We start from the raw sequence: 22,990 nt of genomic DNA on the forward strand, positions 1-22,990 counted from the left end.
CTACCCAGCCCCCCCGTCTGGCCCTTTTTATAAAGCATGTCCTTCAAACTCCCCCAATGTGGAAGCACTGAATTTTCCTTTCTTTCTACGCTTTTTCCTGTTTCTCCATCTCTCTTCTTCTCTCATCAGCCATTGTTCCTCTCCCTTCTTCACTCATTTGCATTTGTTTTGAATGAATCATTTTTAATTTAGGAAGTACCCCAATCCCTTCCCCCCGCCCCTCCCCCCTACAAGCTTTTTAGCTCAAAGTTAAAAGAACAGAGCTGTTACCCTGGTCTGGGCAGTAGGTGAGGCAGAGTGAGGAAAGAGAGATGCCTCTATTGAAATGTTGCCTGCTCGCAGCATGACTGTTTCTTGAGGAGTTGAGGGATTTGCCCAGAGTTTACACAGATAGTTAAAAGAGGGAAACTTGAGAAGTCGCAAGTCCCTTGTCTTGATGGTCAATGTCACTGAAGAGTAGGAATCTTGGTCCCAGAGGAGAGTTGGGAGGGGGACAGAAGCCAAGCCACTGGCACTGAGGCTTGCTTCATAGATGAGGAGGCCTTCCTGACCCTGCTATGTTGGGGTACATGGTGACTATCTCTTTCTCTAGTCCCATATTGAAAGGCTCTGTGATCACCGTAATGGGCCTACAGCCACCCATGAACCTGCTCCTTTTATCTTTAGTGTCATTTTGGATTAGATGTGGATCTGATGTGAGTCCATACCCCTGGAAAATGAAGTATCAAGTGCATGGGGCTTTATCTTCCAGAATTTAGGGACAAGATATGCCCTTCTGCAGGGTATACTTGTGATACCTATGACTGTTGAACTTCTCTTCCACTGATTACTTTTTTTTTAATTTAAATTTATTTTTATTTATTGTTTTTTTAATTTTTTTAATTTTATTTTTTATTTGTAAAAATTTACATCCAAATTAGCATATAAAATCTTTTTAATGTTTATTTTTTGAAGGAGGGAGAGAGACAGTATGTGAGCGGGGGAAGGGCAGAGAGAGAGACACATACACAGAATCCGAAGCAGGCTCCAGGCTCTGAGCTGTCAGCACAGAGCCCGATGCGGGGCTTGAGCTCACGAACCACGAAATCATGACCTGAGCCGAAGTCGGATGCTTAACCGACTGAGCCCCCAGGCGCCCCTGATTACTTTCAAGAACACAGCTTCCAGAATCTCTGATGATTGTCTTACAAGGATCTCTGCTCCCCAGTTGCCTGCTATGAGATAGAATTTGGGCATGTTGCCAGCCTTCACAAGCCTTGGTTTTCAGATACACAATACAGAGTGTTTAATACATGGTAGCTGTCGTCCTCTTGCTCATCTTAATAATTCTTGGGTTTCCAGCATAACTTCTTAGGGTCTCATCTCTGAGGACACAAATCAATCATGACTAAGGAAGTTTTTTTTCCTGTGTCTTCCTCCCCACGTTTACAGCTTTGCCAAAGTCATGCATGAGACGGTGAAAGACCTGGCTCCGAAATGTGATGTGTCCTTCCTGGAGTCAGAGGATGGCAGCGGGAAGGGGGCGGCTCTCATCACTGCTGTGGCCTGCCGCATCCGTGAGGCTGGACAGCGATAGAGTCCCTGAAATTGGAAGGGACTTCCTGGAGTTCCCTCACTTCCCTCCTTTAAATTATAAGATGTCATCCCCTGTGTCAGAGACAGACCCCTTGGGTTTTCTTTGGCAGAGGAAGACCCGTCGGACTGGGTGTTGTCTCTGTGTGTACTCACTGCAGAGTTCAGCGCCCAAGACTTAGCCCTCCTGAGATAAATAGGTTTTGAAGTAAGGACTTGTTCATACTTGTCACAACTCTTCCTATTGGTTCTCTGAAAACTTAAGAAGGCAAATTTTAACCTTTAGTAATCCCCCTGGCCAAATTCCATGTCCCTGTATAATCTCACAGAATGGGGACACTAATGAAAAGATACGGTTGCTTCACCATGGACCCTGAACGTGACATTTCTAGGTAAAGAGCATTCCCCAGTATAGAGGTGGATGTCGTTTCTGCTCTGAGATCTGTGGGGATCTCCAATAACTTGAGCCTGATCCTCCACAGGCAGAAGTGGCAGGGTGGGAGAAGAGGCAGCGATGGAGGGAAATCCATGGATAGCCATGTGACGGCCCCTCTTTAACCTCACTTTTCAAGCCTGATGGGTTCCAGCGATGCTCTTCCTGGAATTAAAGCATCCCGAATCTGAGCAAGCAAAATCAAAGCCATGAGTTGACACATCCTGCAAGTGGGCTTGTCTTATCTCCTTGTGGGTTCCTGAGTCATCCATGAGCAATGGACCTTTGGGGGGATGGGGAGACTTTTTTGGTCTGTTTTTAAAATTTTTCCTGCAGAAGTGGAAACAACCCTACTTTCATTTTAATTTATGTTTGAAATTTATTTACTTCATGAAGTACATCTGCTCCTTTATCTTGACACTGTATGTAACGATGGGCTGTATGTAATGTATTTATATGTCAATTTGTTATGTGTATAAATACACAGGGTGTCTTCAGACTTGGCCTCTGTAGTAGATGAGCGTAATTTCAGGATGGAAGGTGAAGATACTGACAGGTTACTAGAAATACCTCATTCGCCTACGGGAAGAGAAGGGAAGCCTCTTCAAGGTGAGTGAATGGCCAAGTAGCTCCTTCCCGGCTCCTTTTTAACCTGCAGACTCAGAAACGTGGAAGGCAGGGAACAGTGAGGGAAGCTGGGTCTATGGACTAAAAAAAACCATAGTGACTGGCTGCTCTGTCTAGACCTTCCTGGGGCAATATTACCCAGGCTCTTAACCAAAGGAAACAGGAATCATTTCAGACAGACTCACTGCTTAGGAATTGTCATTCTTAGGGCAGTCAGTAGTATTTTTTAAGCTCTCCAAGAAGATAAAGGAAGCCACCAAAAACATTTAAAAAAAAGTATCTGTTAATAGCAAACCAAAACTGAACAATGAAACAATCAAACAAAGAAAACCTCAGGGACAACACTTTTGGTGGATTTGTGCCCTCCTAGCAAAATCGGTTTGTTTCATAAATGTTTTATGAGAGGCATCGTCCAAGGGCTTCTCTAGGCTGAGCTGTTTTTATACACAATATTTATTTCAAACTGTTGGTGCGGTTGGGGAGAGTGGGGTGGCATAAAATCTTGTATACTCTTACTTTTCAGGAGTGCAGTTAATTCTGAGTCCAAAAGCCCATTTCTTCCCTAAAATATGCACCCACACACACTGCAACTACATGGTAAAGAGAGAATGGCCCCATAACACTATTGAGTAGGAATCAAGGATCAAAACAAGGAAGGAAAGACACGACTCAGTATCACCCAGTTTTTGCACATCTCTCACACTTGTACTGAGAACAATGTTTAAGTTTGTGTATCACTAAAGAATGCCCAAGAAGTAGAGATGATTTTTAACTTTTAAACTTGAAAATTAGGCACTGTGTATGAAATTGCACCTTTTTTAAAGGTAGAGCTGTGTGTGTGGCTATTACACATGTGTTGTTGGTTTCCAAAAAGGAATGCTGGAATATGCATTTTGAATGTTTGTGTCCCCACAGTTAGGTGACAGTTCCTTGCTGATGCTGCTTTGCCTGATGTAAATATGGTGAATCTCAATCTTTGACCGGGATGTGTTGAATCTCAAATTATTGAGCACTCAGTCTAGTAAAGATGTTGTCATGTATAATAAGGAACTAGTTGAATTAACTATGTGATGTTAACTATTAATAAATTTTAACATTTTTCAAAATATTCAGTGTGTGATTCCTGAGAATTTTGAAGAATGTACTCATCTGTTGGGCATATGAGGATGTTCTAACTGGTGTGAGTAATTAATGAGTATCTTGATTTTGACTGTATGTGCTTGCTTGACAGGCATGTGGCCAAGACTTGGTCTTGACCCCAGATATTTCTCTTCTCAGAAACTCCGTTCCAATGGAACTGGAAGATAGATGACCTTTCCTAGGCCGTTTTTGAGCCTATAACTTTCAAGCATCGGTGAAGAACCATGACTGGTGCAGCAGAATACTGTTTAGGGAGTTTGGCCGAGATATTAGCAGAGCCTTCAGGGGCCTGTGGCTGGTCTCTGTAGGCATGTGATTCACATTCAGGATATAAAGCCCTTACTTACGTGAACATCTAAAAAACACGCGCATCTATTCTCTCCTTACCTTTCCTCTCTCTCCAATAAACAAAATACAGACCTGGGCAATCCATTCCTCACAAGACCCCGCTGACACCCACTGACATGGCCCTCCCTGATTGACAGTGAAATTATGGAAGCATCCCATACACTCTTGTTGCAAGTGCTAACTGGTACAACCATTTAGGGGGAAACAGGCAATATACAACAAAAGCATGTTTTGTGTAATTTTCTAGAAATTTGTGCAGAGGAAATGGATAGTTAGAGACCAAGATTTCACTTCGAGGGTATTGGCTACTATATGATTTATAATAAAAAAACGTTCACTCCATACAATGGGTCTGCCCACCCTGTGTGAGGGTCTGGTCAGGAAGACAATCTATTCCAGTTGGTTATACAGGTGATGAAAGAGCTGAGGAGCCAGAGTATAGAGAAGCAACCCAGAGATTAGCAATGTCCAAAAGATCCATTTCCATCCCACTGGCTGGACCAAGTCCAAAAGCTGGGGGGGGGGGGGGGGGGGGGGGGGCGGCGGTACAGGAGCTGGAACCACAGACTAGGGAGGAAGTCAGTTAGAAATACCCTGGCTTCTCCCTCCCATCTTCTACTTTTTTGCAGTGTCTCCATTGGCTGAACCTGGCAAGGAGCCAGCTGGAAAGGGAGACTGTGACCAGTGGAGGGTGGGGCCTGGATCTGAGCAATAGGTAACTTGCATGGACCCCATAAAACCATGACAGTGTTGTAGAAGGGTATTTAATATCATAGAAAATGTTGACAACATGCCGTTTCGTGATGTAAGTGTGTTACACAACAATATATTATGATCCTGTTTTTGTTAGGAAATTATTATCTACAACAGGATTAATGTGTTACCCTGAATGTCCCCTCTACCTCGCTGGACAGTGGACACAAATGAGGCCTCCACCTCTGTGGTAACAGCTGTAGCACCCCCTCAGCTGGCCCTCCACCCCTCTGGGATTTGGGCACCTCCACTTGGAGACCTCAGCAGTCCCCACCCCTGTGCTCACGCTGCTTCTCTGCCCAGCTCCCGCCTCTCCTCCAGGGGGTCCCTCGCAGCCGCCCGGGAAAACCATTTCCTTCAAACAATGGACAGTCTGCACCCAAGTTGCTTGAAGCTGGGAAATAGCTTTTCCAGCTTCTGTCAAGCCCGTTGCACCTTTTTTTTCTTTCTTTCTTTGCTGCTTTGTTTTCTGTAGGCCCCAGGTGCAGAAGGCTAAATTACTCATACTCCTCCTCAGTTCAGCGCATTTATTTTCTAGGCTTTGCAAGGACTTAGCTTTTTAAAAAATCTACTTAGTCCCCTTTATCCTCATTTCTCTTTCCCATTCTCCACTCATGACCAGCGATCGTGTTATTGTGTTGATGTGCACCTTACTTGTGTGTCTTTATGTAGCATCTATTGCTTTGTGAGCGTGCTTTTTAATTTAAAAATGTTGGCTGTAAGTCTTTTTTTGCTTTCCACTAGGCATCACGCTTTTAAAGACCCATAGATGCTGCTGTGCATACAGCTAATCCATTACTTATAGTTACTGCACCACCTCCCATGTGCGCATGCACCGTTTTCCCACCCAGGCTCCCAGTGCTGGGTGTGTGGCTCGACCCCGCTCTGGCAGCACAATCATCACTGCGGGGATCATCTTTACACATGTCCCCGTAATCATCTTTGGATGATCTCTTTGGGCACATCCGCAGGAGCAGGCTAGCGGGATCACAGGTGGTGCATTTGCTTAATCTGATCCCATATTGCCAGGCTCCTCTCCTGAAAGGCTGCCTCAGCCTCCAATCCCCCAACAGCGAATCTCCCGCAACCCTTGGCATTATCCAGCTTCCTAATTTTTATTAATGTGCTGAATGTAAAGTGAGATTGTAAGGTTGTTTTAATTTACATTTCTCTACGATAGGGGTGAGCATCTCTTTATATCTTTCTTGGCATCCTATGGTCTTTCTCAGTCAACTGCCTGTTCATTCTCTGCTGATTTTTTATCCAGGGTTTTTTTTTTTCCTTGCTGATTTACCAGAGTCCCTTGTTTAATGTATATATTACTCTGTTGTTGCTTTAGGTGTTACATATATCTTCTCCCAGTATGCTATGTTTGTTCACAGCATCCTTTGGTGATAGGAGTCTCTCTCTTTTGGTGTAAGCAAATCCACCCATCCGTTTTGCTGTATGGCTGGTACTTCTGACCTTTCTCACCCTTAGCCCACTAACATTGTCTTCTGTTAATTCTATGTATAGTTTTACTTTTTACTTAAAAGGGTTAATGTAAAAAAAAACCCTGTGGTCATCCATCTTCCCTGTGGTATCAGGTAGGTTCCAGTTTTGTTTGGATTTGGTTTTTCATGCCATTAGTGTTCGTCTGCCCTTCCCCACTGATTTGTGGCAGCTTTTCTGAAGTGCGTGAAGTTTGCAAGGGTCTGTCTCTGAGTGCTCCTTTCTGCCCCGTCGATCTCTTTTGTTTGTTCTGGAGCCAGTAACACTTTTTACTACCATGACTTTCTAGCGTGTCTTAATATCTAGCAAACCAGTCTCTCCCTCTTTTCTTTTTCAGACTCGACTGTGCTAGTCATGGTCCTTTATTCCTCCACGTAAATTTTAGAATAAGCTTATCAAATCTCTGAAGAAAAATTGGCTCAAAGTTTGATTAGGGTTACAATGAATTTAGCGATTTTCAGAGTGGAACTGACCTTTTTGCACGTTCACAGGAGCATAGAATGTCTCTGCGTATTCATCGAATCTTTTCTGCCTTTTCTAAGAGTTTCAAAGTTTTCTCTGTAGTAGTTTTGTGAATTCTTTGTGAAATTAATCCCCAGACAGTTTATACTTGCTGGACATGGTCCTTGATTTTCATTATATTCTCTGGCTGGTTATCGCAGAGTGTCTCAGCCTCAGCACTATGACATTTGGGGCTGGATGATCCTTCGTTGTGAAGACTGTCCTGTGCGTTGTAGGATGCTAGCAGCATTCCTGCCTTTCACTCATCAGGTGCCAGTAGCACCCCTTCCCCAGTTGTGCCAAAATGTCCTCAGACATTGCCAAATGTCCTCTGGGGATGGGGCTGTCACAGAAATAACTGACATCCAGTATTTTATTCCCAATATTGCACAGGCATGTCTTACTACGTAATTATTTATTGCTTATCTGAAATTCAAATTTAACTGAGTGTCCTTTTAAATTTTACTTGGTAAATTTGTCAACCCTACCTGAGAGGCACAATCGCTCCTCATTGAGAACCACTGGTGTAGATAAGCATTAGAAATCTGTGTAGGTTGATCTTGTTTCCGATAACCTTGCTCAGTTTTATTAATTATAATAGGTTCTTTATTCTTTTGGTTTTTCTATGTAGATGACCATATATTTTATAAATAATTGAAATTTTATCTTTCCTTTCAAATTGCTCTACCTCTTTTTTTCTCTTCTTACCACATTAGTTAGGATCTCCAGCACTGTTTGTTAAACAGTAGCAGTAATAGTATATATTTGTCTCATTCCTAGTCTTCAAAGGAACATGCCTAAATTTTCTCCATTAAGAAAAATGTTTGGGGTGCCTGGGTGGCTCAGTCGGTTGAGTGTCAGACTTTGGCTCAGGTCATGATCTCACTATTCATGGGTTCGAGCCCCACTTGGGCTCTGTGCTGACAGCTCAGAGCCTGGAGCCTGCTTTGGATTCTGTGTCTTCCTCTCCCTCTGTCCCTCACCTGCTTGTGCTGTCTCTCTCTCTCTCTCTCTCTCAAAAATAAATAAACATTAAAACATGTAATAAAAAAAGGAAAAATGTTTGATGTAGGTGTTGGGTATCGATTTAAGGAACTTACTTTTTCTATTCCTAGTTTGTAAGATTTTTAATTATGAAATCTTAAATAGATGTTGTATACACTAAATGCTTTTTCTGTATCTATTGAAAAAGATGCATGGTTTTTCTCCTTTGGTCTTTACTGTGATGAATAACATCAATGCATTTGCTGGCAAATCTTTTACTGCTGGGATAAAGTATATCTTTTTCCATCATTGTTGGATCAGTGCAGTTGGTATCTTATTTTTTGCATTCTCATTCATAAGTGAAAGAGGTCTGTCATTTTTTACCCTTTGTATCATCCTGATCTGGTTTTGACTCGAGGTTACATTAATTTCGCAAAAAAAGCTGGGCGGTCTTCTCTCTTTTCATTTACTGGAACAATCTGTGATGGGATAAAGATTATCTGTCTCTGGAAAGTTGAGTGGAGCACATTACTTATAGGTCTAGTCAAGTATTCTATATCTTGACGTTCATATTTCCCAAGAAACTTATCAATAACGTCTAGATTGTTACACTGTTTAGAGAACACATGTCCATAATGCTTTAAAGACTTTTAAAAAATATTTTTAAAGATTTTATTTTTAAGCAATTTCTACACTCAACATGGGGCTTGAACTCACAACCCTGAGATCAAGAATTGCAAGCTCCACAGACTGAGCCAGACAGGCACCCCTATTTTTGAAACTTTCAAACATATTCAAAAGTAGAAGGATTACTGGATCCTTTGTGCTTCAATATTTATCAACTCCTGGCCAACCTTTTTTCGCCTATAACCCCCCACTCAGCCCCTCATATTAATGGGAGGCCAACATCTGACACTGTATCATGAAAACTGCAGATGCTCCCGTATAAATCTTCAAAAGACAATGACTCTTTTTTCAACCAATCCATGATGCCATCACCTCCTCTCAGAAATTAATAAATAATTTCTCAACATCAAGAAATTGCCAGTGTTTAAACTTCCAGTTGTTTCATAAATGTCATTTAAAAAAATTTAAATCAGGGGGCACCTGGGTGGCTCAGTTGGTTTATCGTCTGACTTCAGCTCAAGTTGTGATCTCAGGGCTCAGGTTGTGATCTCATGGTTCGTGAGTTCAGCCCTGCATTGGGGCTCTGTGCTGACAGCTCAAAGCCTGGAGCTTGCTTCAGATTTTGTGTCTCCCTCTCTCTCTGCTCCTCCCCTGCTTGTGCTCTGTCTCTGTCTCTGTCTCTGTCTCTCTCTCTCAAAAACAAAAAGAAACATTAAAAAAATTAAATCAGAATCAAAGCAAAGTCTATGTATTGCACTTGATTGACCTGTCTTCTAATCTCTCCATAACAGGCTGCTCCCTCTGCTCTCTGTTTTCCTCTCATCTGAAAAAATCATGTCCTTTGTCTAGTTTCCCATGATTGCCTCTCTGGTCTGTCATGTTTTCCTGTCCTCTGCATTCCTGTAAATTGGTGATGTAATCTCAACTCTTGATTAGATGTACATATGACATGTTAGCAAGCCTACTTCAAAGAGGTCATTGCATTATTCTTTATCTTTGTTGTGTCTGGACTTATGCCTTCCCTTCCTTGTATATTTGTTTATTTCAGTGGATAATTTCTCTTTCTCATCCCTTTTTTTTTTTTTTTTTAATTTTTTTTTTCAACGTTTATTTATTTTTGGGACAGAGAGAGACAGAGCATGAACGGGGGAGGGGCAGAGAGAGAGGGAGACACAGAATCGGAAACAGGCTCCAGGCTCTGAGCCATCAGCCCAGAGCCCGACGCGGGGCTCGAACTCACGGACCGCGAGATCGTGACCTGGCTGAAGTCGGACGCTTAACCGACTGCGCCACCCAGGCGCCCCTCTCATCCCTTTTCTTGACCAGTCTTGCCAGAATGTTATTTCATTAATCTTTTCAAAGAATTAGCTTATGAAAAAAAAGAATCAGGTTATGAGTTCTGTTAATTTTTTTTTTTCTTTCTCCCCTTCATTAATGATTGCCCTTTTGTATTTCTTCCTTGTTTCTTGAGCTTGCTTTGCTGCTCCTGTTCCAGCTTTTTAAGTGAGTTGTGTAGTTTGTCTTTGAAGTTAAGTTTCCCTCTGTCTACATACTGCATTGAAATTTCTTTTTTTAATTTTTTAAAATGTTTATTTATTTTTGAGAGAGAGGGAAAAACAGAGTATGAGTGGGGGAGCACAGAGCCTGAGTGGGGCTCGAACTCATGAACCGTGAGATCATGACATGAGCCAGTTGGATGCTTAACCATCTGAGCACCCAACCCAGGCACCCCTACTGCATTGGAATTTCTAAGTAATTAGTAATTTGGCAAATGGGTTTTTTTTTTCCAACTTTTAAAATTTAATATTCTTTTCTTTAGTTTCCAGTAATATATTTTTTTAAACTATCACTTTGTTCCTTGTTTCTGATTTTTTGGGATGATGGTCTGAGAAATGGTCAGTTTAATACTGAGTCTTTAGAATTATTAAATCATCCTTTGTGGGGTACTATATGGGCAATGCCACAAGCTTTCTAGATGTGTCTAAGAAGTTTTCATTCTCTGGTGCTGGGCCAGAATTAGTGAGAGGGAGACATAAACATGGATATATTCTACAGCATTAACAGAAGTCATTTTTGAGCTTGGTGGAAGTACAGCTTTATTTTCTTCCTCTTGGACAGCAGTTGTTTTTGTTTGCCTGTGTTTCCAAATGTTCTTGAAATCGATGTCAAAGATTTCACACACTTCCCCCCCACCCTCAGGTAAGGGCACTGATAGGGACAAAGGGTGACATTTGCCCCTGTACATCATGTGGGTGGCTCATGTATCCTTCCTGGCCTGCCATCTTGGTCTGTAAAATGAAAGGATTTAAGCTCCCACCCAGCTTGAACATTTATGCTGTGTTGTTTGTAAGCTCCATCTGCTGCTGGCGTGGTTACCTGAAAATCCTGGCACCATGGTCCAGGCTCAGATGCCAGCATGGCTGGAAACCTCACGAACCTGGCCCTCGAGGGAGAGCATGATCCCACCCGCAGGCGAGGGATGAGGCCTTCCTCACTGCAATATCAGGAGATGATGTGGCCTTTTCCCTTCTTTCACTTAGTGATAAACGTGTTTCTTTCTTCATCATGTTCTTTGTTTTCCAGGCTGCAAGCCCGTTTTCAGGAAAAGGAGGCACGAAAGATGCCATTCAGAATGCTGAAATAAATAGCTATCAGCACCCTTGGCAGTGCTAGGACTTCAGGCCTGCTGAGGGACAAATGTGTGCTCTCTGTTTTATTAAATGTATTCCTTCTTAATAAGCAGTGGGAAATGTCAGAATGATCCGCAGCCGTCTGCTGACCCTGGGGACTGAGGAGGGTGTTCTAGTAGGCCTCTGAGCTTCTATTTTTCTATTTAACTCAGTCAGGCCAGGCAGGAATGTCCTCACCTTGGGATTCCAGAATTGCCCCAGGGGTCAGCTCCTCCTTCTATCAGCAAAACCAAGCCACCCTTCCTGGGAAAATTTCTACACATCTACAAGCCCCAGATGCTGCCCTAAGTCCATTTTCTCATGCTCCATAGAGTGAATGTGTGTGTGTGGGGGGGGGGAGGGGCAGTTTGTGCGCATGGGTATTATTCAGTTTATATACATTATACATGAAGAGCATATGACTTTGCTTCACAACACTTGGATGCAAGAAATGTCACAGCACTGAAATTAGTTCTGAGCCTTCCCTCACCGAGAGGATGATAAGTCTGATATTGGGTATTATTGGGGTGCCCTTCCCCCCTGCCAGGATGGAGAGGGAGTCCCTGGAGATGACACAGTCCAGAAACACCTGAGAAAGGGGCTTCAGTTTTGAACACATAGAGCACCCCTGCTTTCCAAGCCCAGGTGACCTGTTGGAGAAGCCTTAGTGCCCGCCATCCTGCCAGGGCACCTGCAGAAGTATCCACCTCACTTGGCACCAGAGGCTGGCCCAGAGCCTGCTGAGGGGATGGCACCCCTGGAGGCAGCACCCATGTGCCATTTAGCAAATACCCATCCTTGCGCTGTCAGCAGCTCTGCCTCAGAGGCGCCCTCGTGTGGTCATGAAGGGGAACATTTCCCCGCCCCCAAGGGACCACCAGAGAGTCTGTGTCCTGGTTGTCCTGGTCCCCAGACTCCTCTCTGGGTCTGCTACTCACCTTGAAGACTGAAGGTTGCTCCAGCCTTAGACACTGGATGAGTATTTAGATTCCCTCCCAAACCAGCAGATTATTTTTTTTATTTTGTTTTTAAGTTTGTTTATTTTGAGAGAGAGGGGGCAAGCAAGCATGGGGGAAGGGGCAGAGAGAGAGGGGGAGAGAGGATCCCAAGCAAGTTCTGCACAGTCAGCACAGAGCCCAACATGGGGCTCAAACTCGCAAACCATGAGATCATGATCTGAGCAAAAATCAAGGGTCAGACACTCAATGGACTGAGCCACCCAGGTGCTCCCAAGCAGATTATTTTAAAATCATGCATGTTTCCTTTGTGTCCATATAGACAATATTTCAAAGGAGGAGAGGAAAGAAAAAGGAGGAGGATGGAGAAATCGGTAAGAAGGCTTGAACACTCCAGAAGATGGACTGGTAGGTAGGGATGAGGGTGGTGAGGTCTGAGGAGAACAGGCATTCAGAGCCCTGTCCATCCCCACCTCGCTCCACCGTTACCCCAGTACTTCTGGGTCCCTGTCTTGCAGGTTCTCATCCTGCACAGCTGGCCTTTACAGCACGAGTCCATGACTAGAGAGAGCTGATTGTCTTAAAGAGATAGACTTCCCAAGGCAAGTGGTCTACCTTGGACAGTCTAAAAGAAAAGTCAGTTATTTACTGTAAATCAACAATGTAGTAAATTCATATTCAGTTAGGTTTATTGTAAATCAATACTTTAAATTTCCCACCTGAATGCTGTGGTGGGAGTTGAGAGCAGGCTGGCTATGGAGAAGTGCGCTGAGAGAAATTCGCATCTGCACGGCACTGGGCCTCTCACTGGGACGCTTCCAAGGGCCTCGCCAGCTTTGTTTGACATCTAGCCAACACGGACACTTCTGGGCTCTCTTGCTCTCTGGTGTTTATGGAAATGCAGGAGTGTTTATTTTTTCTCTGGCTCACACTGTTTCTGTTGTCTTTGTAGCATTGTTTCTTCCAGCTCTCTGGAATAATTTTTTTTTTCTTATGGTTCAGTGCTGAATCCTGACTTGTCTGTAGTTTGGATGAGGGATACTTTCGTAGAAGACCACGAAGGGACATTTTAATCAGAGAGTCTGGGACAGTGGAGAGCTCTGTGTTCTTTCCCGTTAGCAACACCTCACCAAGTAGAGTGAGATCAGGAACGACACCACAGCCACCAAAGGCTAAAGCAGAGGTCTCCAGGCCCCTCCCTGCACAAGTTCACTGTCAGTGGGCAGAGACACCCGATAGAGGCGAGAGTCAAATCTTCTGTCCATTAGCTCCAGCATCTTCCCTGCTTAGGGGCAGTGGGAAAGTGGACCCCACCCTGGAGGCCTTCCCTCAGATCTGCAGTTTCCCCAACATCCTCAGATCTGCAGTTTCATTCTCTGGTCTAACCCTTCATTCCTTCCACTTCTCAATCAGCAAATTACCCCAGATGCCCAACCTTATCCCCAGATGTTCCCTCCTCTCTCCTGCCTTAATTCACTCATTCAAAAATATTGACTGAACAATTATTAGGACCATTGTTTTTGATACTGAGGATACAGCCATGGGCAAAATACATAAACTCCTGCCTTACATCCTTGTAGCAAGAGAGTGAGCACCTAACATATATTATGTCACATGTGGTTGGTGCTATGAAGAAAAATACAGCAGGGTTAGTGGATAGAGAATGATGGTGTGGGGCAGTGTGACTATTCTATACAGAGGAGAGAAGAAAGCCTTTTAAATAAAGGGGGAGCCACGTGCATGTGTGGGGAAAGAGCTTCCCACACAGAGGTAATGGCAAGAGCTGTTGAGGAGCATCGGAGGGGCCAGTGTGGCTGGCAGAGTGCATGGACAGGCGAGTGGCAGGGGACACGGTAAGATGGTAACTGGAAGCCAGGTCAAGTGAGGCCTTGAAACCATTATAAGCCTCGTGGAGTTTGTTCCAAGTGAAACAAGAAGTCATTGGAATGGTTTTGAGCAAAGCAATGCCAAAATCTGAGTTATGTTGTTTTTTTTTTTTTTTAATTTTTAATCTTTATTTTTGAGAGAGAGAGACAGAGACAGAGTGTGAGCAGGGGAGGGGCAGAGAGAGAGGGAGACAGAATCCAAAGCAGGCTCCAGGCTCTGAGCTGTCAGCACAGAGCCCAACGCGGGGTTTGAACTCACGAACCATGAGATCATGACCTGAGCCAAAGTCAGACGCTTGACTGAGCCACCCAGGCGCCCCAAGAGTTATGTTTTCAAAAAGAGCACATTAGCTGCCATGCGGAGAATAGGCAGACATGGAAAAACCAGCTATAAGTCTACTGCAGTAAACCAGGTGAGATATGATGGACCAGGCAGGCAGCAGCACCAGTGGTGACAGCTGTCAAGCCGGATATATTCTTTTTTTAAAAAAATATTTTTACTGTTGGGGCGCCTGGGTGGCGCAGTCGGTTAAGCGTCCGACTTCAGCCAGGTCACGATCTCGCTGTCCGTGAGTTCGAGCCCCGCGTCAGGCTCCGGGCTGATGGCTCGGAGCCTGGAGCCTGCTTCCGATTCTGTGTCTCCCTCTCTCTCTGCCCCTCCCCCGTTCATGCTCTGTCTCTCTCTGTCCCAAAAATAAATAAACATTGAAAAAAAAATTAAAAAAAAATATTTTTACTGTTTATTTATTTTTGAGAGAGAGAGAGAGAGAGAGAGAAAGGGCCAGAGAGAGAGGGAGACACAGAATCTGAAGTAGGCTCCAGGCTGTCAGCACAGAGCCCAATGCGGGGCTCAAACTCATGAACTGTGAGATCATGACCTGAGCCGAAGTCGGACGCTTAACCAACTGAGCCACCCAGGTGCCCCAAGCTGGATATGTTCTGAAGATAAAGTCAATAAACTTGTTAACAGAATGGATAGGGGGTGTGAAGGGAAGAGAAGAAGAGAAGATCAAAGCTGACTCCAAGGTTTTTGGCTTGAGTAACTCAAAGAATGGAGTTGTCACCCACAACCCCCGGGACAGGGGTTGGTTTTGAAGAGCAAAATCAAGAGGTCTATTTTAAATCAACTCAGGAGCAACAGATCGTGGTCTTGAAATACCATGTTCCAGGTTTGCTGGTCCCAGATCTGGGGCAGGAAATTCACCACACGATTCCAGAGCATCTTAAAATACCAGAAAGCAAGGAATAGCAAAGATAATTCAGGGCCTGTCAAAAGGACTAAGCCACGTGCTAAAGGTGGGATAATGTGAGCACCAATAAAGATAAAACTGCAATGGACTGAAACAGCCTCAAAAATGTTTACATCCAAAAGTTTATGGTGACAGTAAATTTGGTCACTTCATTGGTCTCTGGTGGAGAATGGTAAGGAGCCAACTCATTATTTTGAAAACTGGTTAATACAGGAAAAAAGTCAAGCATTTATACTGCCTTTCCTATGCAAACGATACCTTGGAATAACCAAATAGTAGATGAGGGGACATCTCTCTCTACAGAAGTATTCCAGCTAATGAACAAAGAATTATAGAACTTAAAATTCACCATTTGGCAATCCTAATGAAGTAATAGACCCAGACAGTGAGCATAAACTTTGAATATGACAAAAAGAGAAACAGACATTATGTGCCTTCTGATGGAAAACTATACCACCACATATAGAATCTCAGTACCAATTTGTAGGTAATACACAGGTGAGACGTTCAGCAAAATCCTAAATTAAGGAAATTAAGGAAATTAAGGAAATCCTAAATTAAGGGTTAGGGTTAGGGTTAGGAAAAATCTTAAATTAAGGAAACTCTGTAGGACAAATGGTCTTATTTTAATAAGTACATTGAAAAGGAAAAAGAGAGAGGGAGGGAGAAACTATAGATTAAAAGAGACTTAAAAGGTATATCAAACAATCACACTGTAGCTCTTTGTGGGATCCTGATTCAAACAAGCAATCTTACAAAAAATTGAGACCATTGAAAATTGGAACAGTGACTGGGTATTAGATGATATTAAGGAGTTGTTATTTTCTGTGATTGCAATAATGATATGATGGTCATGTTTAAAAATGGGGTCTTATCAGGGCGCCTGGGTGGCTCAGTCAGTTAAGCGTTTGACTCTTGATTTCGGCTTGTCATCATATCACGGGTTCTCGGACTGAACCCTGCATTGGGCTCTGTGCTGACAACGCAGAGCCTGCTTGGGATTCTCTCTCCCTCTCTCTCTGCCCCTCCCCTGCTCCTGTGGACACTTTCTGTCTCTGTCTCTCTCTCTCTCTCTCTCAAAATGAATAAACATTTAAAAAAATTAAAATGATGTCTTATCTTTTAGAGACACACACTGAAATATGCACAGATAAAATGATGCAGCCTGTATGTCTGGGACTGGCTTCAAAATAATGCAAGGTTCAAGGGGAAGAGAAGCAAGATTGGCCATGAGTCATGTTGAATTTGTGTGATGGGTATATGGGAATTCATTAGACCAATCTGTCTATCGATTTTGTAGGTGTTTGAAATTTCCCATTATAAGTAAAAGAGCATATTTAAAAAGAAAGTAAGGAACAGAGGAAGGTAAGGGAGAAGGGAAGGAGAGAGGAAGAAAGGAGAGGAAGGAGACAGTTGTGTTTTGGGCATGTGAAGTTGGAGCTGCTAATCTGATGTCCTGACAGAAACATCAAGTTGGTAGTCGGGTATGTGGGCCTGAAGTTCAGGACAATATTAAAGTTTGAGACAAAAAAAATTAAGGAGTCCTAAATTTATATATGTGTGAAAATCATGGAACTGGTTGGGATCACCTTAAAAATGAATATGAATAAGAGAAAAGAGATGTTACAGACTAAATCTTGAGGATTTCCGAAATTGAGGGTCTGGAAGAGGAGGCAGAAAAGGAGGTGCTCTGCTGAACGTTGCATTTGGCAGAGGGTGGCCATCACTGACCTGGACCAGAGCAGTTTGGGGAAAGTTGCAGTGATTTCTGGAAGGCAGAGAAGGAGACCAGAGGCAGTGAGCATGGTTGAATCTTTAGAGGAATTTTGCAAGAGAGCAGCAGAAAAATTACACAGATATGTGAGCAGGGGTACAGGGATGACAGGTTAGTTTTCAAGGTGGGAGGAGTTATAGTATGTTTTTATTCTGGTGGGAATCATGAATAGACAGAATAAATAATGATGAAGGGAGGAGGCAGTTACCAGCAGGATGTCCTGAATCACCCCTGTGGGTCTGAAACAGGTTCATGATCAGGTTAACTACAATGCATTTGGTGTTATGCACACACACTTCACTGTCTGAAGCCTGAATATCAGCCCATGGCCTTCCCAGGGGCTCCGTAAAAGTGCTGATGTAGCTTTGATGCTCATATAGCCATTCTGGAGCTGAGTCCACAGTGGGGGCATGAAGTTGGGGGCCCCCCAAGCGTAGGACTCAAGGATCAGCACAGGGTGCTTTGTGAGGTTCTGCATCAGCCCAGGTTGAGTACATTTGGAGATACTTTCTTGGGCAACCTGTACACATTCTTAGCAAAGTCCTTTACTCCTGCAAACTGGGTGGAACCGTGAAGGAATTGATGACTTTTGATTCCAATTAGGCTGTGTCCTTGCTGTGCTGCTCCTTGTGGCTGTGATGCAGGACACTGTGGTGAGGCATGGCCAGGCCATGTGCTGCAGAAAGACCTGGGGAGAGTCAGCTGGTCAGCACTACAGTCCATGCTGAGGCCAGGCTCTGCTGGCACAGGAAGTCGAGATCCTGCTTCTGGGTCTGAGGAGGAAGCCGGAGGTAAGGCTGGGGTTTACTTCTGAAAGCTGAGCTGAGACCAGAGCAGGTGCTGGGGATGAAGTCACTGGAGGAGCTCTAGCCCTTGTGGATTTTTTGGCAACACACCTTTCCCCCATAAACACTTGTATTAAGTCCTCTTTTATTAGACTTATTTATTACTTACCTTACTGGAAGGGTCTGAGAAGAGAGGGGGCGTGTTTAAAAGAATCACTCAGGTGATTCTCTGTGCTGAGAATAGACTAAGGGGAGCAAGGGCAGAAGCAGAAAGTTCAGTAAAGAAGCTATCACAATGATCCAGGTGAAGGATGTGGGTGCCTTGGCGGAGGTGTTCGAAGAGGTCAGACTGGATTATTTTGAAAGTAAGGCCAGGACTACTGGTGGATTGCAAGTGCAGTGCTGGGGAGGAGAGGGCTGGAAGAGTGTGGGGGCTGTGCATGGTATTTGGGCTGTTTTCTTTTTTTGGCACATAGATTTGCATTTTCACCTGTTGCATTTTCAAGCCACACGACTTGCTTTGGACAACAAGATATGAGCAGAAGAGATGTGTATGGCATTGAAGTGTGAAAGCGAGACCTTGCAACATGCCTTCTCCTGCCTCAAAGACTGTGGAAATATTTGGTCGGGTCCCTAAGTGAACATGAGGTGTAGAGCTCCGACGAACTTAGGCTAGACATGAGCAACAAAATAAACATTTGTTGTGTTTGCCCCTGAGATTTGGGGGTCTTTGTTATTGCAGCGTAACCGAATGTATCCTGACAAATTCAGATAACAGGATGTGTTGTGAGCAACCGCAAGATGAGTTTTTCATTTCTTGAGATAAGAGGGAGTGTGGGAGGAGTGGGTTTTGAGGGGAGAGTTCTGAGCTTGTTTTTGGACACACTGAGTTTGAGCTTCATATCCTGCATCAGGCATCCAAGTGCAGACGTTGAATCAGCAGTTGGATACACGGATCTGATTTCTGGGGAAAAGTCAGGCTGGACATTTAATACACTCGGGAGTTGTGAGCATGAGGCCAGGTAAGATCACTAGGAAGTGAGTGCAGGTAGAGAAAAGTGTAGACAGCTTTAAGCCACCAAAGGAAGACTCACAACTGTGTCGGATGCTGCTGACAGGTCACCGAGGTAAGAACTCTCAACTGACTTGAGACTGCAATGTGGAGTGATTAGTAACCTCAACAAGAGCAATTCTGGTGGCATCAGGGGAATGAAACTGATTGAAGTGGGTTCAAGAAAGATTAGGAGGAGGGAAAGTGCAGTCTGAGTATAAACTCTTTTGAAGAGAATTGATGTAATAGAATGATGGTTGTGGGAGAAGTTTCGGGTCAAAGGAATTTTTAAATTAAAAACTTTTTTCCAGATGGAAAAAATTATAGTACATACACATGTTTTGGGAACACGTGCATGTTTCCTTCAGTAGAAAAAGAGAGAGAAAAAATTGTTCACGTAGTGCGAGAGGAGCCAATGGATGAAGTGGTGTCGCATAAGGCTGCTGATCCTGCAGACGCTAGCACTTCAGAAGGTTCAGGGCCCCTGCCTTCTGGGGGGCGGGGCTAGGGTGGAGGGGTGGAGGGGAAGGAGGAGGTGGCTCAGACTCCCGTGCATTGATTCAGTGCCCGAATGGAAGGCAGAACAGGGGGTTGTTCTGGATGAGCAATAAGGTTTTTTGCAGGTCTAACAACTTATTATCTCAAAAGCGAACTTTTCCTAATAATCTAGCCATCAGCTCTTTGCTGTTCTTCATCTTGCAGGCTGGACAGTCATTATGTAGTGTTGATTGCCCCCACTGAGCGGGAATTGGCTCTAGCCCTCCGCCCCCTGGCGCAGCTGACTCTGCTCGGAGCCCGTAGAAGAGTTCAGGCCCCGCAGCCGGCCCATGAGCTGGAACCTAGCTTCAAGGCAGCCGGCACTTGACGGATACCTGTTTTTTCCCATTGGTAAAATTGGAATAATAATAGTACTTACCCCATTGATGCATTTAGAGGGTGCCAAGTGCTCAGCTGTTTCTCGGCACCTGAGAGTTTGAGCTGCTAGTATCCTCACCTGCCCTCACTTCTGCGTTTCGCGCTGAGATTTCCACCGCGCAGGTCTCTGCTGTAGAACCTTGGGTGGTCCCTGTTGCCCTCTGGCTCTGATCCGAACTTCTTCACTCATCAGATGGAGCCCTTCACGATCTGGCTCCAAACTCCTTTTCTAGCTCCGTGTCTCAGCACTTCCCTTCCACCCTCCTTGTAGTTCAGACACAGAAACTTGCCACTCTCCAACCCATGTCTTTTCTTTTTGCTCTCACAATTTCACAAAAGATACCCCGCCTTCACCTCCCTGAGAAATTCTGAGAAATTCTGCCCATTCTTTAAAATTCAAGTTAAGTAATACGTTTTCCTGGAGGATGTCCCTGACCTCACTCTGCACACCTCTGATCCTGGGCCGGCTCGTTCTTTTTTACTTTGTTAAAAAAATTTTTTTAGAGCTTATTTATTTTTGAGATAGAGCACAAGCAGGAGAGGGGCAGAAAGACAGGGAGACACAGAATCCGAAGCAGGCTCCAGGCTCTGAGCTGTCAGCACAGCTCATTCTTAGGTCTGTCCCCTACCTCTAAGTTTGCCTGTCTGTCCCTCCCGCGATGAGCTCCTCATGAGCAGGAGCTTGTTTTGTTCCTTTATTTTTAGTGCCTTGAACGGCCTCTGGCACTAATAAACACCTTGGGGATGGCCACTTCGGTTATTCCCTCCTTTGTATCTATCTCTTTCCAGCCCTTAGTGATGCACATTGAATTATTTGTTGGGGGTCTGTCTTCTCCATTAAGCCACAAATGTCGTGGGAGACGAGACGTTAGCTTTTTACTACCCATGTTATCACAGTCTAACACACAGCAGTGGCTCAACTAAAAAAAAAAAAAAAAAAAAAAAAAAAAAAAAAAAAAAAAAAAAAAAAAAAAAGGATAAAATTGAAGGCATGGACTCTGCCACCTTCCCAAGTGCCTGAAGCATCCCCGCATTTCTTGAGACGGCCTCCAGGTGGCGCCCGCCGCCCAGAGGAGCGGGCACTTGGGGCGAGGCCAGGTCCCCGCCTCTGGGTGGCCACGCTGCCTTTTCTCCACAAAAGTGCCGCCTGTGTCAGAGGTGCATGGCCTCCCTGTGCATTTGGGCCTCCTTGCAGATATTTTAGGAATGTTAACTAGGGAGGGAGGAAGGGACTGCTGCCTTCCGGTGCCTCTTGGGTGTTATCTAAGCCTCCGGTGTAAGCAAGTGAAGGAGGCACATCTCTGCCCGTGGCTAACAGCTGCAACGTGCACACACGCAAAATGTTATTTATTGGTCAAAATAATGATAACAAGTGCATGACTTGTCCACCACACTTGCTAGGTGTCAAGCACTGTTCTAAGTACTTTATATACATTAATTCAAAGGCTCATTATAAGATTAAAAAAGTTAAAATTTACATTTTGTAGTGAGGAAACTCAGGTATAAGAGGTTAAATAACTTGGCCAAGATTGCTCATTTAACAAGTAGCCCAGGTAGGGTTAGAACCCCGGCCGACTGGTACCAGAATATGCAGGCTTTTCACTCTGCAAGCTGGCTTCTCTCTCACTATTGAGCTGAGTGGCCATCTAGCTGTCCAACTATCTAATGCCTAGCCAACCAGACTGCATTTATTCAGCACCTACCATGTGCCAAGTACTTCCTTTGCCTTAGGGCTAAGCGGGTGAATGAAACAGAGCATCTGCCTTTCAGGAGCCTCCTGCTGTCAAGGGAGACCAAAGTGTTGGGAGGGGGATGTGCCAAGTAGGTACCCAGGGACACGTAGCGGAAATGGAGATGCCAGCCTTTTCCCTGTCTTCCCAGGCAGCTTGCCTGGCTTTTTTCTGGTGTCCCATTCCTATTATTGGTCTTTTTTTTTTTTTTTTTTTTGTCCATCAATCTTGGCACTGGAAACCTGTTGGGGCTCAGGCATTCCCCTCTCCAATTTTGTCCCGGAACGCTTGCATAGTGCTGGGCCCCCCGTGCTTACTGATTAACTTCCCCAGAGCTGCCTGCTGCCTAGACTTCTGGATATCAAGGACTCTGCTGCACTTGATTATTATACAACCAACTGACACACTGCCCCCATTCTCCCCACACTTTCCCATCACCATCCTGACCCCATCATCTACAGCTGCAGCTTGCCTGGTCCTCCACTAAGCTCTGCTTTCTGAGGCCGCAGCCCAGCCATACCATCTGCTCCACCTCTGAAATCTTTAAGCCCCACCTTGAGTGCTGGGTAGGTTTTATTATCAGTAAATAATAAAATCACTCGTTCTGGCTCAGTCACACTTCTACTTCACTCCAATTAGTGGTGTCTATAAGACCTGCAGACTCTAGACTCTTCCCTTTTCTTCTTCCTTTTTTTTAAAAACAATTTTAATGTTTATTCATTTTTGAGAGACGGAGAGAGACAGAGCATGAGCAGGGGAGGGGCAGAGAGAGAGAGGGAGACACAGAATCCATAGCAGACTCCAGGCTCTGAGCTGTCAGCACAGAGCCTGACGTGGGGCTCGAACTCACAAACCGTGAGATCATGACCTGAGCCAAAGTCATACGCTCAACTGACTGAACCACCCTGGCGCCCCACTTTCCTTTTCTTCTAATACATCAGTCCCCTGCTGGCTTTGCTTCCTTCCCCACCCATCCTAGATGTCATGGGTGATCACTGGAACCCTGTGATGGTCCCTCAACTTTTCTGTCTCCTCGTCAACACCTGCTCTCCAAGTCTGCCAGGCTGGATCAGCTGGAGTCTGCTTTCTCTCTTCCCTGGGGATGCTGCAGGAGTTCACACAGCTGGAAGGTTGGTGGCAGGTAGGACTGGCCACCTGATTTGTGCAAAATGAACATGTGGGGTCCCTGTTAAGATTTTTAACAATTCCAAGATGGTGACAGCAAAGCATTAAATCAAGTGCAGGCCCTTCCAAGCACAGGACTGGGTGAGACTGTACAGGTCACACTCCCTTGAAGCTCTGTGCTAGGTCTTAGACATAGCTCCCCGCTTTGCAGAGCTTCCAGGGCTATCCGATCACCCTGATGCTTCAGATCTGCTGCCTCTCCTGCCCTTTCCATTGGCCAGCCACCATTGCTGTCCTCAGCTATCCCATAACATCCCAGTCCCAGACGACATTTCTCCAGCCTCGCTTGCATTCTGGAAGGTTTTCTTGAGTG

At 44.6% G+C, this 22,990-nt stretch overlaps 1 protein-coding gene across 1 annotated transcript in view; it reads left to right on the forward strand.

Moving 5' to 3' along the window:
* The window catches only part of HK2 (hexokinase 2), a 63,462-nt gene extending 59,722 nt beyond the window's left edge, over positions 1-3,740 (forward strand). The window contains exon 18 of the mRNA XM_030310961.1: positions 1,432-3,740. Within this exon, the coding sequence (XP_030166821.1) occupies positions 1,432-1,576 (145 nt within the window). The 3' untranslated portion in view covers positions 1,577-3,740. The remainder of the gene's footprint in view (positions 1-1,431) is intronic.
* The last annotated feature ends 19,250 nt before the right edge of the window (positions 3,741-22,990 follow it).

Source organism: Lynx canadensis, chromosome A3 (genome assembly GCF_007474595.2).
Source record: "Lynx canadensis isolate LIC74 chromosome A3, mLynCan4.pri.v2, whole genome shotgun sequence".
Classification (NCBI taxonomy): Eukaryota; Metazoa; Chordata; class Mammalia; order Carnivora; family Felidae; genus Lynx; species Lynx canadensis.